Source organism: Nymphaea colorata, chromosome 8 (assembly GCF_008831285.2).
Source record: "Nymphaea colorata isolate Beijing-Zhang1983 chromosome 8, ASM883128v2, whole genome shotgun sequence".
In the NCBI taxonomy this organism is placed as follows: domain Eukaryota; kingdom Viridiplantae; phylum Streptophyta; class Magnoliopsida; order Nymphaeales; family Nymphaeaceae; genus Nymphaea; species Nymphaea colorata.
The window spans coordinates 2,293,805-2,313,562 of NC_045145.1; the positions used below are offsets into that span (position 1 = coordinate 2,293,805).

The 19,758-nt window shown below is 41.4% G+C and overlaps 1 protein-coding gene across 6 annotated transcripts in view; it reads left to right on the forward strand.

Annotated features, from left to right (window-relative positions):
- LOC116259645 (probable sphingolipid transporter spinster homolog 3) overlaps window positions 1–15,830 on the forward strand; it is a 34,238-nt gene extending 18,408 nt beyond the window's left edge. The window contains exons 1-8 of one of the 6 annotated variants that reach the window (XR_007574084.1): window positions 3,989–4,469; window positions 4,546–4,617; window positions 4,718–4,768; window positions 4,972–5,087; window positions 5,385–5,608; window positions 5,695–5,871; window positions 6,509–6,659; window positions 15,700–15,830. Coding sequence is in view for 1 of the 6 variants with exons in the window: in XM_050079132.1 (XP_049935089.1) it covers window positions 458–549; window positions 1,231–1,330 (192 nt within the window). In the remaining 5 variants the exon portion in view is untranslated. The other 5 variants (XR_007574085.1, XR_007574086.1, XR_004173949.2 and 2 more) reach the window with 5 other exon arrangements.
- Window positions 15,831–19,758: the final 3,928 nt, after the last annotated feature.

The following is a 19,758-nucleotide window of genomic DNA, read 5'->3' on the forward strand; positions in this document are numbered from 1 at the left end:
GTGCTGTAGCATTATAATATGTACATTTACATTATAGTACATATTGTCGTACATGTTATATATATAAAAACAAATGCATTACATATTACAATATATGTGTATCATACATATATTTTGTATAATAATAATATTATAAAAAAAGTATACATATTATTATATGTACATATTATAATATGGTCATTTACATTATAGTACATATTGTCGTACATGTGATATGCTAAAATCTCTTAAGTTATAAGTTCAGACCCAGATCTGAGTCCAGAAATATGTTCTTGCATCAGCTTGTTTTACTAGCTTATCGAAACTTTTTAAAAGACACATCATCATAATTGTGTTTTATTTCTAGGAAACTTGGATCCCCCACTTTCCTTTCCTTAGTAGAGTAACTTTCTTCTTTCTCATGATGCACATGCACATTTTTCTTCATGATAATTAATTCTTTTTTTTACCTTTACAGGCTGTCCATCAAAAGGCTATTGCTTCTTGTGCTTCAATGGTCATATCAACAACTTTTGTAAAAGTGAAGAAGATGCATGTATGTTTCCACAGGTACGTCTTGTAATTAAATGCTCTAACGCTTGTTCTTGAGGATTCTATTTCAGTTTATGGTTTGTCATCAGCTCATCAAGCATGCAACATCTAGATAATAGTTGAACCCTATGATGATGCACTTTTGGGTGTACAGAAGATTTACTAGAAAAGACACATGCATGATAGTGCTCTTTGTCAATAATAATAATGCATTTGTTTATATATATATATATTGGGAAATAATTATAGGAGATTGTTGGAAAATAACGTGCTTTGTGGACTGTATCTATGACTGGTATGTCCATGTTTTTCACTAAGTTTGACCTTCCCATGGTTCTTTCTTCTATTAATCGAAATCATAAAAAACAGTTAAGTGCTCATCGTCTGGTGCATACACTGCTTAAAACTTCTTGCAACATTTGGTGGCAAGTCATGCCTTCATAGGTCTCATCTTAAAATAAGCTTCTGCAGCAAAGAGGAAGGACTGTCTGCAGCGTATGGAGGTTGTCACACAACATGAAATTCTAACAGGGTTTTTCTTCACTTGCATACCCTACAACAAGTGGTTTTGAATTGACAGGAGTTGAATTATGAACCACTACAAACATATAAATGATATCATTAGGCATTTACTGTTAGCTGCATATTGTGGTTATAGTTCATCTTAAGTCCTAACGAGTTACATCACGTTGCATCTAGGACACCTGGCCTCTTTTTAAGCATGTTTACGGCCCATCCATTTTTAGAAGCTTTGGACATTGACTACGAACAACTAATAAGTGTATGCCATCAACACTGAAAAAATGAAGATCATGAAAGAGGAGGCTTTTAACGTGCATCATCAACCTCATAAAGTAAGTTACTGGTTTCATGCCTACATTTCTTTTGCTACAGATTTTGAGCAGCGCTTTCAAAAAGATGCAAGCTCTCAAATTGGTTATACTTTTTCCTGAGTGTTTGTTCATCTTTCTAGTTTCTATTTATGATTTTTCTTTAATTTTTAAGCATATCTATCTCCACCAAATAGAATACAATTTTGAACTTGTCTGTACTTAAGGATCTAGAATTTCCACTTAGTTAAGGAGATGAGGGTATTTTAGGACTTCTATGGTGATTTTGCTTTGATTTCGGCATATTGTTTTTTGTGTCTTATTGCTAAGAGGATTATCTAAAACCATTCAAACCAATCCAACTCGGTTCTGAAAGTGGTTTTTAGGTGGATAGGAGAGTGAGCTATAGAAGTATCAATTTCCCCTTAGCAATCAATGATCCAACCCTTTGCACAAAAACCTCAAAACAAGAGAATTTGGAGAAGATTGCCGGGGCACATGACCGATCAAACTTTGCTGGATAGTCGTACATTTAGAGTCTAACAGAGTCCAATCCCATAGTTGTCATTATCATGCACTTGATGATTTTACAAAACCCACCACAAAGGATTGGTTTATCCTGGGCTTCCTTTGGAAAAAGATAAGAGCTTAACCTAAACCATTTGTAAAACTTCCAATCAGTTGAGGACTCAACATTTATGGAAAATCGTCACCATTAAACAAACCTTTTGTATAGAAGTCCATACTTTTATAGGAGAGTTGGTGAAGTTCATTTTTCTACCCAACCAACCTATACTGCTTTGCATTCACCCTCTTCTTTAGAGTTGAATTCCTTCCTCCTGGTGATATACCATTTGATGTCAAGATTTTTTTGTAAAAGTGAAAATTTTCAGTTTTGCTTACAAACATTTCAAAAGTGTCTTCTCACACAATGATGTGGCTTTTCTTTATTCTTAGTACCTCCTTGAGTAGAAGGATAAAATTTCAAGGTTTTGTTGCCAAACAATGGAAGTGAAAACTTGAAAAAATCCTGGATATGAGCAGTAAGGAAAAGTCCTGTGAAGTTGAGAAATTCAAGACTAGGAAATGCTATTGACTTTAGTAATCAAGCATCTGCAAGGATTTAGCAGGAAAATATCTTGATAGAGAAGCCAAAATGTTCTATAAGATCTTGGCAGGTAGCAAAATGAGAGTTGAGAGATGGGCTCGGGGCTTGTGTAGTCGTTCCTCTGGGTCAGTAATCAAGGGTACCGGGTAGACATATAGGTGATTTATGTCTATGCCGCGAAGATAACGACTTATGAACCTTTGTCTCGTCGAAAACCCGCAAGGTGAAGGGGGTTGGATACGAGACAAAGCTACACATTACCACCAAAGCGGTGGAACTTCGTAGTAGCCTTTGGGGTGGTGAGGTATTCCCTCAAAGGTGAAGGTCGGCCTAAAAAAAAAAAAATCAAAAGGCAAAAGCTGAATGCAAGAGAAAGAAAGAAAGAAAAAACAAGAAGAAAAAAAAAGCAAAAGGTGTCTGCCAAGAGATGAAAGGCATGAAGGCTTAACTCGTAAGAATTGAATGTGACAATCTTTGGTAGATGTGCGATTCTAGGGTCAATATCTTCTCCTATTTTTGATTACCTAAGATGCTGAGGATGATTCCTTTATGTTCATATTTTCGAAATTGAAAGACATCCCTTCTAGAGATTTGACGGCATTGACGCGTAATGAATCCTAATGCTTGTACGGTACTATGTGTCAATGAAGGCCATATTATTTGCACACGAGCACTCATGCTTATTAGTTAAATTGATCATTTTTGAACTATTTTAAAGTAAAAACTTGACATCTAATCTCCTTTGGTCTTGAAAGATGTTTGTCATTTCATTACCAATCCCCTTTGGCCTTGAAAGATGTTGACCATTCCATTACCAAACCATTATTATTCCATCTTAACCGCTTGTCTTCAACATAACCCAGATTTAGGGTTGAGTCTGTCATGCAAAGCCTCTTCTCTTTTCAAAAGGACCAGTCAATTTTGTAGTCGATTTTGAACTGACATTTTTGAAGGGTTCTATTCGTCGAAGTTGCTTGGGTTTTGGGTTTTATGTCCTCGGGTCCTTGATGGTTTTGGACCAGGTTAGTACTCAGTTTCTTTCTTCTTGTGTCACATTAGTGTCAGGTTAGTTGAATAGATCCTTTAGTTAGCTATTGCACATGTCCAGCATAGGTTAAGGTCATTGGCTTCATTTGTTTTCAGTATGATCCTATTTTGATTTAGTATGGTTATTTAGTTTTGTTGAGTTGGGCAATTGTTGGTTTGATTTTATAGTAGTTAAATCTTCTTCATTTTCCACTTTAGTGGTTTTCAGCATAGTGTCATGTTTAGTTTTCACTTTCATTGTGACGTGGGTTGTTTAGGTGCTTTGTTGTATTAGTTGCTTGGTTTTCATTTTTCAATTCCTTCACTTGTGTTGCAGACCAACTATCCCTCGGCTCCACGCTTGCCAAATAGGTTTGAAAAAGTCAGCCCGTGACAACTTGATTCTTTTGATAAATAAATTTTTGCTGCACAACTTATTGTTTGAAAGTGTCAATGTCCAAGGATGTCGTGCATGATCTAATAAATTTATGTATATATTACATATATGTAATACATGTAATATATTGTATAGTTGTATGTAGATAATATTGTAGTATATGACATAAATAGTTTATAGTTATATGTGTATGTATATATAATAGTTTTGTATATGTATATTACATAAATATTATATATAATTGTATATAATGTATATATGACAGCATAAATGTAGTAGATATTATATAACGTATACGTAAATGTATAATATGGAGAGCATGACTGGTTTTGAAGGATGTAGATAACACCTCTTCTCCAATATGTCCATTTTATTAAATAAATCGCTTTAAATTTACACAAAAAAGGACAAATAGCTGGAAGGCTCAAAGTGTATTATTTATTATGCTGCACAGTTTCAACTGTTAAGTTTGGTATTTGTTACGTGCATATTAGTTGATTTTTTAATTTTGGTGGATTTTTTTGTGGAAGGATATGAGGACATGTTGGGACTGAAATCGATTCAAGAAATGTAGAAGGTTCATGATGATTAATTTGTTTCATTGAGGTCTAAGTAGTTCAAATTCTCTTTCTTACCTTTGTCATCTTCTGCAGTATGTCAATACGAAAACACAGAAAATATCTCTGCTTCTGAAAAAGCGGATTGCCACACCAAATTGGATCAAGGTAATTGAAATGCATCAACCTTTTTTCTGCCTGAAGGATGAAAAGAAAAGTCATGTTATGTTCAGGCACTTATTTCTTCATAATTGATAATTTTACACAGCATAAGGAGCGCAGAGAAGTTCACATGTTCGTAGACCTGCTTCTTCAAGAGGTAAATCATATGTTGTGCTCTTTAAGCTAAAGTTACTTGGCTACCAGGCTTTTTTTTTTTTTTTATATTTGGTGTTATAGTGACATGTACTATCTTCCATGCCCTGTGGGCCTGTACTGTAGCACATAGATCAAAATGGCTAAAATTGGCTCTGGCTCACCAATTCTTTTTGGGTTTTTGGTTTCTGTATTATTATTATTTAGGGCTTTTCAAAGTTCTTGCAATATATAGGAGATAAGGCATATCATGGAGCTTCCAATGGAGCAATCATAATCTTCTCAGAAATTTCTTGAGCTTAGTTCCTGGGTGCAAAATAGAGGTAGTGTTTCCAATCAATAGTGGTCGTCAATTTTATGTTATGTTTTAACAAGTTACAAAAGAATTTAGTCAATTTGATTGGTCCTTGATCTTGCACTTTGCATGTTCTGAAAAGAAGGGAGAAGAGTATTCATAAGTTTCAGTAGTATAATATACATGTCGTAGAAGTAAAAGAATATAGTATTAAATTTTTGAGAAACTATTTTTGTAACCTAACTGGGAAAATTCAAGTTTCTTCTCTGAATGTATGAGTAGATGACACGCCATCATTGATTATCATATATTTTCCTGTTCCCAGCTGCAAGCTGCAGAAAGCGAAGTCAAGCAGATTTTAGTTCGCTGCTCAACGCCAAAGCATCATCGCTCTGACAGCACTGGTAGTGCAAATTCCTCTCGCGGTAACCCTCTTCGGGACGAAAAAATTAGCATACACAGCAAGTTCGAAGCCAACTGCTTGAAAGTCATCTTGGTAAGATTTTAAAGCAAAAAATGGAGATCTTCACAAAAATTGAGTTTACGCAGGTAATATGTAACTGATTTCTGGATATGTTATTGAATATAGGCATGTCCATGTAAAAAATATAAATGTTTCTGCTCCTTGTTTACAGGAGTCAGTGATCTCAACAGTTGTGAAACTCTTCTTGAAAAGCTTTGTACAGTTTGTGAGACTCCAGACGTTTAACCACAGTGGATTTCAACAAATCCAGTTGGACATGCAATTCCTTTGAGCACCTCTTATAGAAATTGCTGATGATGATGCAGCTATTGATTTCCTACTTGATGAGGTACTTTATTGAAATTTCAAGCTTCACGAACTATAAGCTTAAGATCCAACTAAGCAACGCTTCTGGCAAGGGTACATAGCGTACTGGTTTAGAGGTTGGCCATTGCATTCATAAAAAGATAAAATACATTTTCCCAGTATGCAACTGTTGTCATTGTTTCATGTTGGAGTTCTGCCTTTTAACAACATCCTAGAATTAGCAGTAAGATGAAGGTGATTTTGAGGGAAAGCATTCACTATACCATAGATGCCAACAGCAGGCTGCTAGCAGTTATGTTTGCAGCTAAAACCTCAAACTATTTAATAAATGATTTCCCTTCTGAAAATAAGATGAATACATTGCCCTATGTGGACTCCCGAGGTGTTAGATTTATCTACTTTAGTTCTCATGGAAATGGTATGGTACAATATAAAAAAAAAGACAGGTGTTGTATCACGGAAATTAGTTCTATTTAGATGTTAGATACATTTTGATGAGAACCTTTTAGTTTTGTTATTTTGACTTGATTTTGAATGAAATCTCTATCCCTAGGTGATTGTTGGTGTGCATCCTTTGGATGCGTGGCTGAAAGCCTGAATCAGTTATGAATGTTTGTCGTGCTATGTTTGTCAACTACTTTCTTGTTTCAAATTTGCAGGTCTGTGTGGCAGCTGCAGAACGTTGTCTTGATTCAATTCCTCTAGAGCCAGCTATTTTGGAGAAACTGATCCAAGCAAAATTGCCCAAGAGTTGATCAATGGATCTGATGGTTTGAAAAATATCCGATGCATTATTCTGCGGTTCAATAGGTGGTCATTCGCACACTGGCCTGTGCATGCTTCACTGTCACCACTTTTTTTCTGTATTTCCCAAGATCATGCGTACGGAATTTTGTTAGGGATAGAAGTCTTCCACAAAAATTTTAGACATTTTCTAAGTTTTCCTTTTACTTAACGTAGCAGCTTGTGTGGGCCACTGTTAGAGGAGTTTGGCAGTTCGTTTGTGTTCTCTTGGGTAATACGGCATTGAAAACTGAGCTCTTTCCATCACATGCTCATGGTCTTACCGTGCGCAGACCTTGCAGGCAGGTTCTTCTAGAAATTCATGAATAAAATGTAACTGCCACGTTGTGATGGGACAGTCCCAACTTTCTTCTTAAAATTGAATTGAGAAGGCTTTTGTTGCTTAAAGGGAGATACTGCTCAAGGATCTGTTGTACGTGATAACTTACTCTGGTTGTCTTTTTATATATGCTTAGATAGTGCACGCAGCGCTGGTTGGTTGTTCTAGGTTTGTATAGTTACCGGCTTAGGTTTTTGACATTGTACATTCGGGTTATGGAGCTTGTTAGAGGCAGTTCAGAACTATCTTTCTGCGGTGAGTACATGACATTTTCTTTCTTTTCTCCTTTCTTTCTTTGTTTGTATAAACAAGCTATGGTAGCAGATCCGACCAAAATGGCAGTGGCATATTGAATTTCTTCAGATTGAAGTTCTCAAGTCCAGCCCCCAGTTGGTGATTGAAACTGGGGAAGCGATCGGAGAGTCGGTGTAGAGCGTCGCGCCGACTTGCTGCTACGCCATGTTATCACAATACAATCTGCGAGGTGCCAAAGGCAAGGAGCGGCCCGTCCAAAGGAGGTGAGCCCGGCCCATGACCAGGGAAACCTGGAAGAGACGGTGAATAGGTTGGTGTGGCCACTCATGAGGAAGCCCTCGGCTTTGCTGCCGAGACCTTTGAGAGATTCAAGGAGATGAAGTTGATGATGGTCGAGTCAGTCAGTGGCCATGGCCATGAACCGATCGCTCTCCGACTTGGTTAAGATCAATCGCTCTCCGACTTGGTTAAGATCAACAAGATGAAGTTGCTGGACGGGCTTCAAATCAGAGATTGTTACGCACGAACTAGCTAGTAGTAGCCGAGGACCAGTAGGGTCCACGTTCAATGTTCGGGGTAGCCGGGATGCGAGGGCGATCGACAACTTTCTGTTCTAAGTGGACTACTACCTGGACCTGCAGTAGAAGATCACCGCAGAAGATCACCGCAGCAATGTTGTTAGAAGGGGATGTTGTGGCTTGGTGGAAGCGGAAAATGCTAGACATTGAGAATTGCACGATTACTACTTTCGAAACAATTGAAGGGGTACTTTATGCCCGTCGATGCCGAAAGGCATGCTTATAGGTTGGTTGCAAACCTAAAGTTTGCAAACCTAAAGTAAACTGCCATGTGCCTATGATGCACAAACTTCAATCATAGGGCTCCAATCTTGGGTCGACGTGGAGAGATCGAACCCAGAGACCTTGGAGCAAGCATATGTGGCAGCCGAGCGCTTGGCAGATACCCAATGCAAGATACTTTCAAGGCTGTGTGAAGAAGTCCGACTAAGAGAGATGATCGGCGAGACCACAACAAAAATGAATCGGTGTTCCAGAAGCCAACCAAGAGAAAAACCAAGGACTACACTGGCCACCAAGGAAAGTGACTTGCTGGGTCTCTAAGCACCAAGCTTTGGGTCTGTGGAGGTAAGCACCAAGCTTCGCGTCTGTCCGAAGAGGGTGAGACCTACCGGGCAGGCCAATGCCGCAAGGGCCACTGAAGACGAGACCGAGGAAGGGCAGACACGAAGTCAATGCTGTACAAAGCCGCGCAGCGTCTAGCAGTTTGGTGAACAAGGAGCTGATGTACCTAGACGTCACTGAATGGAACCTAGACGTCATTGAATGGAACGTCTAGACTCCGGGGCTACACATAACTTCGTCTCGAAAGAGGAGGCGGAGCGAGTGGGATTGAAGCATGTGCCACAGCAGCAGTGAACTCTGATGGGAACGGTTCTCCAGTAGTACCTCTGGATGATTTCAAGGTGATTTTGGGGATGGAGTTCCTTCGAGGTCAGAATGCGAGGTCAGAATGCAATGATGTTGCAAAAAATCAATTGATGGGTGCGGATCAGTCCCACACAGTGCACAGTGCACTGCCACTCCATCACTCTCAGCCGATGTTGTCGGCCATGCAACTGAAGAAGGGCGTGCGTCATGGGGAACAAACATTCCTCGTGGCCGTGCGTGTGCATCTAGAAGAAGATGACCCTCAGCCGAGAGCCATTCCGCCCTTCCGCCAGGACTAGCCTCAGTCCTCAAGCAGTTCGAGGGAGTGATGCCCCCCGAGCTGCCCAAGCGCCTACCCTCGAGGCGTGAAGTTGATCATGAAATTGACTTGGTTCCCGGAGCCAAGCCACCAGCTATGGTCCCCTAAGAATGGGACCGACCGAATTGAAGGAGCTGGCAGCTTGATGACATGGATCATCCGCCCCTCTAAGGCACCATTCGGGGGGGCTCCTGTATTGTTCCAAACGAAACATGATGGCTCTAAGCGACTCTGTGTAGATTACGCCCCTTGAACAAGGTGGCGGTGAAGAACAAGTATCCCTTGCCTCTCATTGCGGACTAGTTCGATCAGTTGGGCAAGGCGAGGATCTTCTCTAAGTTAGACCTTGGCAGGTCAGGATTGTGGAAGGTGATGAACCAAAGACCACTTGCGTCACCCGCTATGGAGCATATGAGTTCCTAGTCATGTCATTCGGGTTGACGAGTTGACGAGAACAAGATATTCTACCCTTACCTAGACAAGGTTGTGGTGGTCTTGACATTGTGGTCTTTCGCAGCGACCTTGAGGAGTGTTCCAAGTACTCAAAGAAAATGAAAGGAGAAGTGTCTCTTTGGACAGCAGGAGATCAGTTTCCTCGGCCAGGAATGGCCAGCTGCGAATGGATCCGGAGAAAGGCTGTTCAAGAATGAAAGCCGCCTTCAAATGTGCCTGAATTGCGATCCTTTCTTGGGTTAGCTAACTACGTTCATCACGGGGTACTCATTGATAGCGGCGCCCCTCACTGAGAATAGATTCTGGCAGTCCGCCCAGGATGCCTTTGAAGGCCTGAAGTGTGCCCTTGTACAAGAGTCTGTCCTCAGGTTGCCAGATCACTCCAAGCCCTTCGAAGTACACATAGACGCCTCAGACTTTGCCATTGGTGGGGTATTAATGCAGGACGGTCATCCGATTGCAGAGTTGGAAGTTGAAGGACCCTGAAAAGCGGTACACATGAACGGGAGATGACCGCAATTGTGCATTGCTTGCGCATATGGAGGCACTACCTAGGGGCAGAGTTCGTCGTTAAGACGGACAATGTGGCCACGAGTTACTTCAAGACTCAGAAGAAGTTAACTCCGAAGCAGGCTCGTTGGCAGGAATTCTTGGCAGAGTTCGATTTCGCTTTAGAGTACAAGGTTGGAAAGACCAACATGGTTGAGTAGAAAGACAGAACTCACACACTTGGTTGCCTTGGCTGAAGCGGGGAAGACTCATTGCTCCTCACCAAGGGCGGACGAGTTTTCGTGCCGAAGTGGGGCAATCTCCGAAGGGAGCTAACAAAGGAGTGCCATGATACGCTTTGGGCTGGCCATCCAGGCCAGGAGCTCTAGCCTTTCTTGAACATGGCTACTATTGGCCTCAGATGCGTGATGATGTGGACACATATGTAAAGACTTGCCTCATCTGCCAGCCAGCAGGACAAAGGGACTAATCTGCCTGCCAACAGGACAAAGGGACTAATCAGAAGCCTGCCGGCCTGCTCGAGCCTCTTCCTTTCCGAAACGTCCATGGGAAAGCATCTCCATGGACTTCATTGTGAGTTTACCCCGAGTTGATGGCTACAACTCTATCTTTGTGGACCGGTTTTCTAAGTATGCCACGTTCATCCCAACCACAAAGGAGAGTGAGCGGAGAAGACGCGGAAATGTTTGTGAAGAACATTGTTAAGCGCTGGGTGTGCCGAAGAGTATTGTGAGTGATCGCGATGCTCGCTTCATGGGCAAATTTTGGCGTGAAGTGTTTCGGTTGCTAGGTTCGGTTGCTAGGCTCAGACTTGCTGTTTTCCACAAGCTTCCACCCTCATACTGATGGCCAGACCAAACGCATCAATGCTTTGTTGGAACAGTACCTACGTCACTTTGTCAGCGCCAACCACTTTGTCAGCGCCAACCAGAAGAACTGGGTAAAGCTACTGGGTAAAGCTGCTCGATGTGGCCCAATTCTGTTATAACTTGCAGAAGAGCGAGTCTTCAGACCACAGCCCCTTCGAAGTAGCCACCGGGCAGCAGCCGTTGATGCCTCACACAGTTGCAGCCCAACAGCTTCACCAACCAGTTTGTCAGAGACTGGCAGGAACAGACGGAGATTGCTAAGGCGTTCTTGCACAAGGCCGCCAAGAAGATGAAGAAGTGGGCTGACAAGAATCGGAGACCTGCTGAGTTTCAGGCATCTTCTATGGGCGACACCGAGTATGAAGGGCCATTCACTGTGGTCAAAAGAATTGGGTAGATCTACCGCCAGACTTCAAGGTGCATTCAGTGTTTCACGTCTGCAACTTCAAGCCCTTCTATGCCTGAAGACCCGGAGAGAAGCCAGCCCCGGAGAGAACCGATTTTGCAGCGTGCTCCCTCTACCCGACGTGCCAGTGATTGTCAGTTGGACCAAATCCTTCGGTGAACTATCTTGGTGAACCGAAGCTTGGTCAAGTGGGTAGATGATGATCAGCCTTCGTTTCAAGCGAACCACCTACCATGAAGCTGTTAGCGTCGAGGCTGGCGTTTGATGTGAAGGGGGGAGCCTGTTCCCTATCTGTCTAGAGTCTGTACATTTGCTTTGCTTTTGTTGAGTCTTGGTGTAAGCTAGTTTGTTTCAACAGCAAGCTTTGCTTATGTTGAGTCTTGGTGTAAGCTAGTTTGTTCATACTCCCAAAACGGTTCCTTAAGTGTGATATTGGGATTCTTTGTTTTGGATGGTCGGCATTGGGAATTCTGTAAGCGGCTTCGGCCATCCTTGTAAGTAAAGTGTAATAGCTTACTTGCTTTCCCTCGTGATGTACTCCCATTCTTATCATTAGATTAACACATTACTGGCTAGCTCATGAGGTTGGTGCACTTCACGAATGCACCTACACCTCCAATTGCCTCAACACGAAGCTCATGAGGTTGGTGCACTTCACGAATGCACCTACACCTCCAATTGCCTCAACACGAGGTCTACACATAACAATAACAGTCATAGCTAGCCAGCCGTCATACAATACGGGTACGACTACCCTCCAATTCCATTATTTGCATTATTGCCCGCAGCAATGTGTAAGCAACAAAACAAAACATTTACATGATTCATCATATCAATCACATCTTCAAAAACTTAGCTAAACCACAGAGAGTAGTCTCGATCTGTGATTGGCTCGTAGGTGTCCTATGCAATTATCATTCTAGGATGCTTTCTAATGCACAATTGGGGTCGAGAAGACACTCGACTCGATACCCCACCTCATCTGTCCTAAACAGTTATCAATTCTAACATGCACGTGCAAATGCGTAACATTTTCAAAATAAACTTCTCGTAGTTTTTCCAAAACAATTCATATCATATATCAAAACGTTTATATGCATACACACAGTCATTCACTAATCAGTCAATCAAGTGCATCACAATCCTAAGATCCCACCACCCTAGGAACACACATTCATACATTTGCCCCAGGCAGGGATTTGCCTGGAATGCTGCCATACCTGTGGCGCACTCACAAACTCTTCAAAATGTCTCAAGCTTCGAATCCGGTAGCTCAAGGTCGACGGGACGTGCCCGGTGTTCCTGCAGACATAAACAAAATATAAGATTCCTATTAGATACACAAACAATTCAAACAAATACAAAACAACATCATTGAGGCACGTGTCATCGCCTCAAGAGGGTGTCGACTGGTAGTGTCGACCTACAAACTCTCCAATAGGTCACTTCCCAACTTCCCGTGCCAATAGATGTCAAAACTCAATGCTTCGCCCAGTCCCTCACAACACATTTCTCATTTGCTTTCTGTAGTCTAGGCGTCAACCCCATAGTCACACCCAACTTACGTATGCTTTCCCTATTTACCTCCAAGGTGCACCATTCACAAAAACGTGTGCCACGTGCTCCCAAAGATGGTTTTGAATCTTCCCCACAACAACACAATCTCTACTATGCTTCCTTAATGCTTCAAAAATCAACTCATCATGCTTAAATGATCATTATAGGTCTTGTTCACCCCAATCTAAGTGTCCAATTTGCTGTGACGCCTTCGACAGCCACCTCAAGCGTACAATTGGTCCCCAAATGGCAGAAATTGTGCCAAGCCACCACCACCAACACCACCTAAACGCTGGTACGAGGGGAAGAACGTGTTCCCCAAACTGGAATCCTAACAAACAATGATGAAATCCATGAGAAAGAGTGCTCGGTTGGGGAAAAATAGGAAAAAGCAATCAGGAAATGGGGAGAGAGAGCTCAAGTAGGGAGCGTGTGGGCAGGGAGAGGCACTGACAGAGAGAGAGAGGGTTCAGATAGAAATTGGAAAATGGAAAACGGCAGTGAGGGTGAGGGTACGAGAGAGAGGGAGCTGACAGAGAGGGAGGAGAAAAGAACGAGAGAAAGAGGGTTGCGTAAGAGGGAGGTCGTGGGGTTGAGAGAGGAGACGACAGAGAGAGAGGGAGGAGGAGAAAAGGGGAGAAGAAGAAAGAAAGAAAGAAAGAAGATGGGGGCTTACTGAAGCACCGCCGTCCTCGCCGCCGCCTGCACCACCTCCGTCTTCTCTTCTTCTTCCTTGCGCTGGCACGAGTGGCAACAGAGGGGGAGGGGTCTGTGAGGAAGACGCAGGAGAAGAGGGAAAGACGAAGGAGGAGAGGGCGTCGGGCTCACACGCGGGTGGAGCTCGGGTTCGGGTCTGGACCCTGACCCGACCCGACCTGCATATGCCGAGCGTTACATCCTACCCTCCTTAAGGAAAATTTCGTCCTCGAAATTAGATCATACCTCAATGAAAAAACAGATGCGGGTACTTCTTCTGCATATCCTCCTCAAGTTCCCATGTGCTCTCCTTCAACTCATGGTGTTGCCATTTCACCCTTACTAAAGGAATTCTCTTCTTTGTACGAAGCACTTGCTCTCTTTGATCCTCGAATAGGCTTTTGTTCCATTGTCAAATCATCTTGTACCTGAATACCTTGAAAATCAATCACATGCGTAAGATCTGGTACATATTTTCGAAGCATGAAATCATGGAAGAAAAACAGGAGAGGAGAAGGGAACCCTGGGTGTGAAACCCTAAATCACACAACCCTAGGTCTGTTGCTCTGATACCATGTTGAATATTAGAGGAAGAAGGGGACGAGAGAGAGAGAGAGAGAGAGGAAACACTTTCTCCCTTATTCACGTGATCCTAATCTCATATTAAAAGAGATTAGGGTTGACTATATAACAATTACATATTCAGTCCACTAAATATAAGAAAATATTTAAAGAACTACTCTTCAACTTTCTAATATTGCAGAAACACTCTTTAGCAAGCTTCACGGGCAAATTTGTGAATTACATAATATTTATAAAAATAATAACAAAACTGAAAAAAATGACTACAATACTAAGCATATCAATAAAGAGCAATACACAACATATGCAAACCACAATTATTTGTAAATCCAAATAAATACAATGTCATAACAACTAAGATTCAGATGATAATATCAACTAAGAGAATAAGTAAATAACAAGTATTGCTGAACAATAACATATGTATATGTAGGAAAATGAAAAAAAAAGTAACTAATTTGTGTAATTATCAAGTGATATTTAACAAAGTTCAAATGATTTTTGTAAGCAATTGGTCAATTTAATCTTCATCATTGTGATCTTCTTTAATGGACGACAGTTCATCGTCATTTGCACTGTAGCATAGCACAGGAAATATAGTAAACTATTGTATTGTATGCTAGCAGGAAATATAGTAAACTATTGTATTGTAACAACATTGGTATTGTTACGCTAACAGGATGGGGCCAAGGCATACGTGGCTTTCAATATCAATATCAGTAAACTATTGTATTGTATGTTAGCAGGAAGGAGGAAGACATTTAAAGTCGCAGGTGAGTCGGAGAGTGCTTTGCTGCGGGGCCTGTAGTCGGAGAGTGCCTTGTTGCGGGGGCCTGTAGTCGGAGAGTGCCTTCAAACAGACGTGTGCCTTTCACCTTCTCAGCCGCATAGAAGAAAGCTCTTTCTTGGAGAAAAGCATGGAGACAAGATTTGAGATTAATATTTGAGAAAAGGGCAGTTAGGGATAGAAAGAGAGTTTAATTAGGGTTATGTGTGAAACTAATTTTATTTAATTTTTAATTTTTTACATTAAAAGCCATTAAATAGAATCCGTCCTTGAGGCGTGCGCCTCAAGCAGAAGCGTGCCACTGTGTAAAGCATACACACCTCTTCCAAATGAAGCGCACACTTCAGGGACACGTGCACCCCAAACCAATGCCTCAAGGCGTTTTTTCTAAAAAACGCCTTGACTCGCATTTTTTTTGTGAGAAGTGTACGCTTCTCACAACATTGTTGTGAATAACCTAATGCAAAAAGCTTACTTACCAAACTGCAAAGGTCTGTCCTAAATCGAACAATTTTTATGTTTATCCAATTGGAACAATTTGTTGTGTTTTAGAAGCTGCCTCACAGTTATACATGTTGATAATGTGGCGATAAAACAATTTTGATTATGTTTCCAATTAAATTTCAAAAAGGAATGCATAACAAGAAGCAAAATGGAGTGTCCTTGTGGGATGGTTTATGAACTTCATGTTGGAAATATCTTTACAATCAATGATGTGGTTTTCCTAGCTATATCATATCCACACATGACTAGTCTCTGCATCTTTTTTCACTGAATGTTTTCATGCTAATGCTTGTAATGTGCATCAAGATACTACTTTAAGCATTTAATTGGTTGCCTTTCAGGATCTTGATAGTTTGGTGGAGGCATGTAGTTTGTTGGAGGCAGCTCTTCTATTTTATGGTGAAAAGAAGGCATTAGATGAACGCCCAATTCCATTGGCATTAGAAAGGGGGCGTGGTCCACAATTGCTTTGATGATTATTCTCGAGTCACTTGGGTATTCCTTTTGAAGGAAAGGTCTGAAGTCGTATGTACTCTCAAAAACCTTATTATTGAAATAAAGACCCAGTTTGGTATTCCTGTTAAAAACATTCGCACTGATAATGCTCTTGAGTTCAAGGCATCTACCTTAATGAAGTTTTACTCAGATAATGGCATTTCTCCTCAGTTTACATGTCCTCATACCTCCCAACAAAATGGAATAGTTGAGCGAAAACATCGCCAACTTTTAAATGTGGCTCGTTCCCTTATGCTTCATACTAATCTACCTGCATATTTTTGGGGAGATGCTATTCTTACTGCTTGCTACTTGACCAATCGTTTACCCTCATCCTCCATTGATAACTGGGTCCCCATTAAACTTGTGCACCCACAAAGACCCTTGTTTCCAGTAGCTCCCAAAGTATTTGGTTGCACATGCTTTGTTCACATTCTTGGACCCACATGTGACAAATTGGAGGCCCAAGCCATTAAATGTATTTTTATTGGCTACTCCAGAAACCATAAAGGCTACAAATGTTTTGATCACTTGACTCAAAAAAAGTATATCAGTGCGGATGTCACATTCTTTGAGTCTCAACCTTATTATAGCCTCACTCCTATATCTACTGAGATGCCACGGTCACTAGACCCGCTACCTATTCCTCCTATTCCTTTGGAGTCGTTCCCTTTTGAATCTCCTTCTTCTGTTGTGTCCAAGTTTCGTAATCCTCCGCTGGTCTACACACGTCGACAGGACCCTTCTCATAATCCTTTGCCAACCGTTTCTGAGGAGGTAAGTACATCTGAAGTGCGTAGCCCTACTCATTCTGATCCCTGTCAAGACTTGCCTATTGCTCTTCGCAAAGGCAAACGACAATGTACTTTACATCCTATATCTCATTTTGTGTCTACTGATGGTGTTGGTAAAAATATGCAACAGTTCATTCAAGCTCTGGCTGCTCATACAGTTCCTACATGTCACCAACAGGTTTTATTAGACACCCAATGGAGACGGGCTATGCAAGATGAGATGGATACCTTAGTGCAGAGAGACATTTGGGAACTTGTTGATCCTACTCTTCGTTGTGATATTGTTGGCTCTCACAGTGAAATATAATTTTGATGGTTCTATGGAACGATACAAAGCTCGGTTGGTTGCTAAGGTTGGTTGCTAAGGGCTACACGCAGACCTACGGTGTGGATTTCTTTGAGACCTTCTCTCCAGTTGCTCGGTTGGGAACCATTCGTCTTATCATTTCTGTGGCTGTCCATCATGACTGGCACATGTATCAACTGGATGTCAAAAACGCCTTTTTGTATGGTGATCTCGATGAGACTGTCTATATGCAACAACCACCGGGATTTGAACGACAGGGGGAGTGTGGCAAAGTGTGCAAGCTGAAGAAAGTTATTTATGGACTCAAACAGAGTCCTCGTGCGTGGTTTCACAAGTTTTCCGAGGTAGTATCAAAGTGTGGCTTTGTGAGATCTCCTCTTGATCATTCTTTGTTTATCAAGAAGGCTTCCAGAGGTATAATCGTTCTCGTGGTTTATGTTGATGATATTATCCTGACAGGTGACTCTGATCAAGAAATTTATGATGCAAAGTTGTTTCTTCAAAAATACTTTGTGACGAAAGATCTTGGTCCTCTACGATACTTCTTGGGAATAGAAGTTGCTTGCAATAGGGAGGGTGTTGTTCTCTCTCAACGGAAGTATGTTCTTGATTTATTGCAGGACACATGGATGCTAGGAGCTAAACCGACTAATTTACCAATGAATCCACGTATACATCTTCATGATGACCAAATAGAATTAATGGATTCTCGATCTTACAGATCCCTTATTGGAAAACTACTCTATGTTACTATGACAAGACCAGACATTAGTTTTGCAGTGGGAAAACTAAGTCAATTTATGGAAAAACCAAAGAAAGTTCATTGGGATGCCACCTTGATGGTGGTTAAATATCTGAAATCGTCTCCTGGCAAAGGCCTTTTGTTCACGAAAGGCAAGACTCTGGAAGTAGAAGCCTATAGTGATGCTGACTATGCTGGCTCAGTAGAGGACAGAAAATCTACCACAGGATTTTATGTATTTGTGGGAGGCAATCTTATATCGTGGAGAAGCAAAAAACAAGGTGTAGTGTCAAGATCTAGTACAGAATCCGAATACAGAGCTATGGCTCAAACAGCAGCAAAAATGACTTGGGCTAGGTGTTGATTCCACTTCCCATGAAGATGTATTATGACAATCAAGCAGCCACACACATTGCAAACAATCCAGTTTTTCATAAAAGAACTAAACATATTGAAGTGGATTGCCATTACATTCGGGATCTCATTCATGCAGGAACCATTGCCACTATTCATGTTCCTTCAGAAGATCAAGCTGCAGATATCTTCACCAAAGCTCTTCCTATTGGTGATTTCTCTAGATGTTGTGACAAGCTTAGCATGTTTAATATGTATGCTTCAGCTTGAGGAGAGTGTTGAATTAGAAAAGTTTTATGTTTTAGGAGGCTCTTCGTAATATTAAAGAGTTATAAGATCTCTTTAATATTTTCGTTGTTTCTCATTGATTTATTTTGTAAATCTCTTTTCAACCCTAATCTCTTTTATAAGGGAGATTAGGGTTAACGTAAGAAGGACTTCTTTGGTTTAGCCATACGGCTGCCTCTCTCTCTATCTCCCTCTCTCTCGCTCTCTCCACATCTCACGACAGACCTTATTTCACCGCTGCAACAGTCTGTACACATTACTATCACCCTAAAAGAAAAGGAAGGTTTTACTACTGTAAGGAGTAACACTAGTATAAGGCTTCCCCATGCAACCTTATAGTATTATGGGGTTTTGTCTTGGTTTCTGTGATTCATCTGAGTCTATGTTCTTTTCACTGCTTCCACTATTATGGGGTGCCAAGTTTAAGAGACTATGACTAACATAAGGTCTGTGTTCCATAAGAACAACGTTGATTATTCACCCCATTGTCCGAGACAGGAGAATTAGGCTGTAGAAATAAAATGTGCACGAGAGTAGAAGAAAGCACATAGATGTAACGTGGAAAACCCTCAACTCGAGGGAAGAAAAACCACGGGTGAGGAGGTCTGGTGCCCACTAGCCTCCAGACACTCTCTCTCTTCAACACTTCATTAACTCAAAGATTAGGGTTTACAGAGGTATAAGTAGTCCTAATTAGAACAAACCGGATCGGGTACGGATCCGGACCCGAACAACAAAACCCGTCAACACTCTCCCTCAAGTTGGGCATACATATCAAACATGCCTAACTTGGATACATTTCTCTCAAATGGAGTTACACTTAAGGCCTTGGTTAGGACATCAGCAGTTTGGTCTTCAGACTTCATGTATGGTAGCGTTAATTCCTTAGCATCAATTCTTTCTCTGATGAAGTGACGGTCGATCTCCACATGCTTTGTTCGATCATGAAGAACCGGGTTGTTAGCCAAGTTAATTGCAGACTTGTTATCACAATACATCCTCATAGGCCCTTCAATCTCTATTCCAATATCTGTCAGTAAGATCTTCAGCCATAACAATTCTGATACCCCAGTAGCCACAACCCTATATTCAGACTCTGCACTCGAGCGGGAACACACATCTTGTCTCTTGCTTCTCCAAACAACTAAATTTCCCCCCAAGTAGACGCAGTATCCTGAAGTAGATCTTCTGGTGTCAACACAGCCTGCATCAGAATACCCTTCAACTTCAATACATCTTTGTTGCACATATAGAAGTCCCTTTCCGGGATTCTTCTTCAAGTAGCACAAAATTCTATCTACAGCCTTCAAGTGCATATCTGTAGGTGCATGCATGAACTGGCTCATCACATTTACAGCAAATGTGATATCAGGTCTAGTCAGAGTGAGATAAATCAGTTTGCCAACTAGACGTTGATATC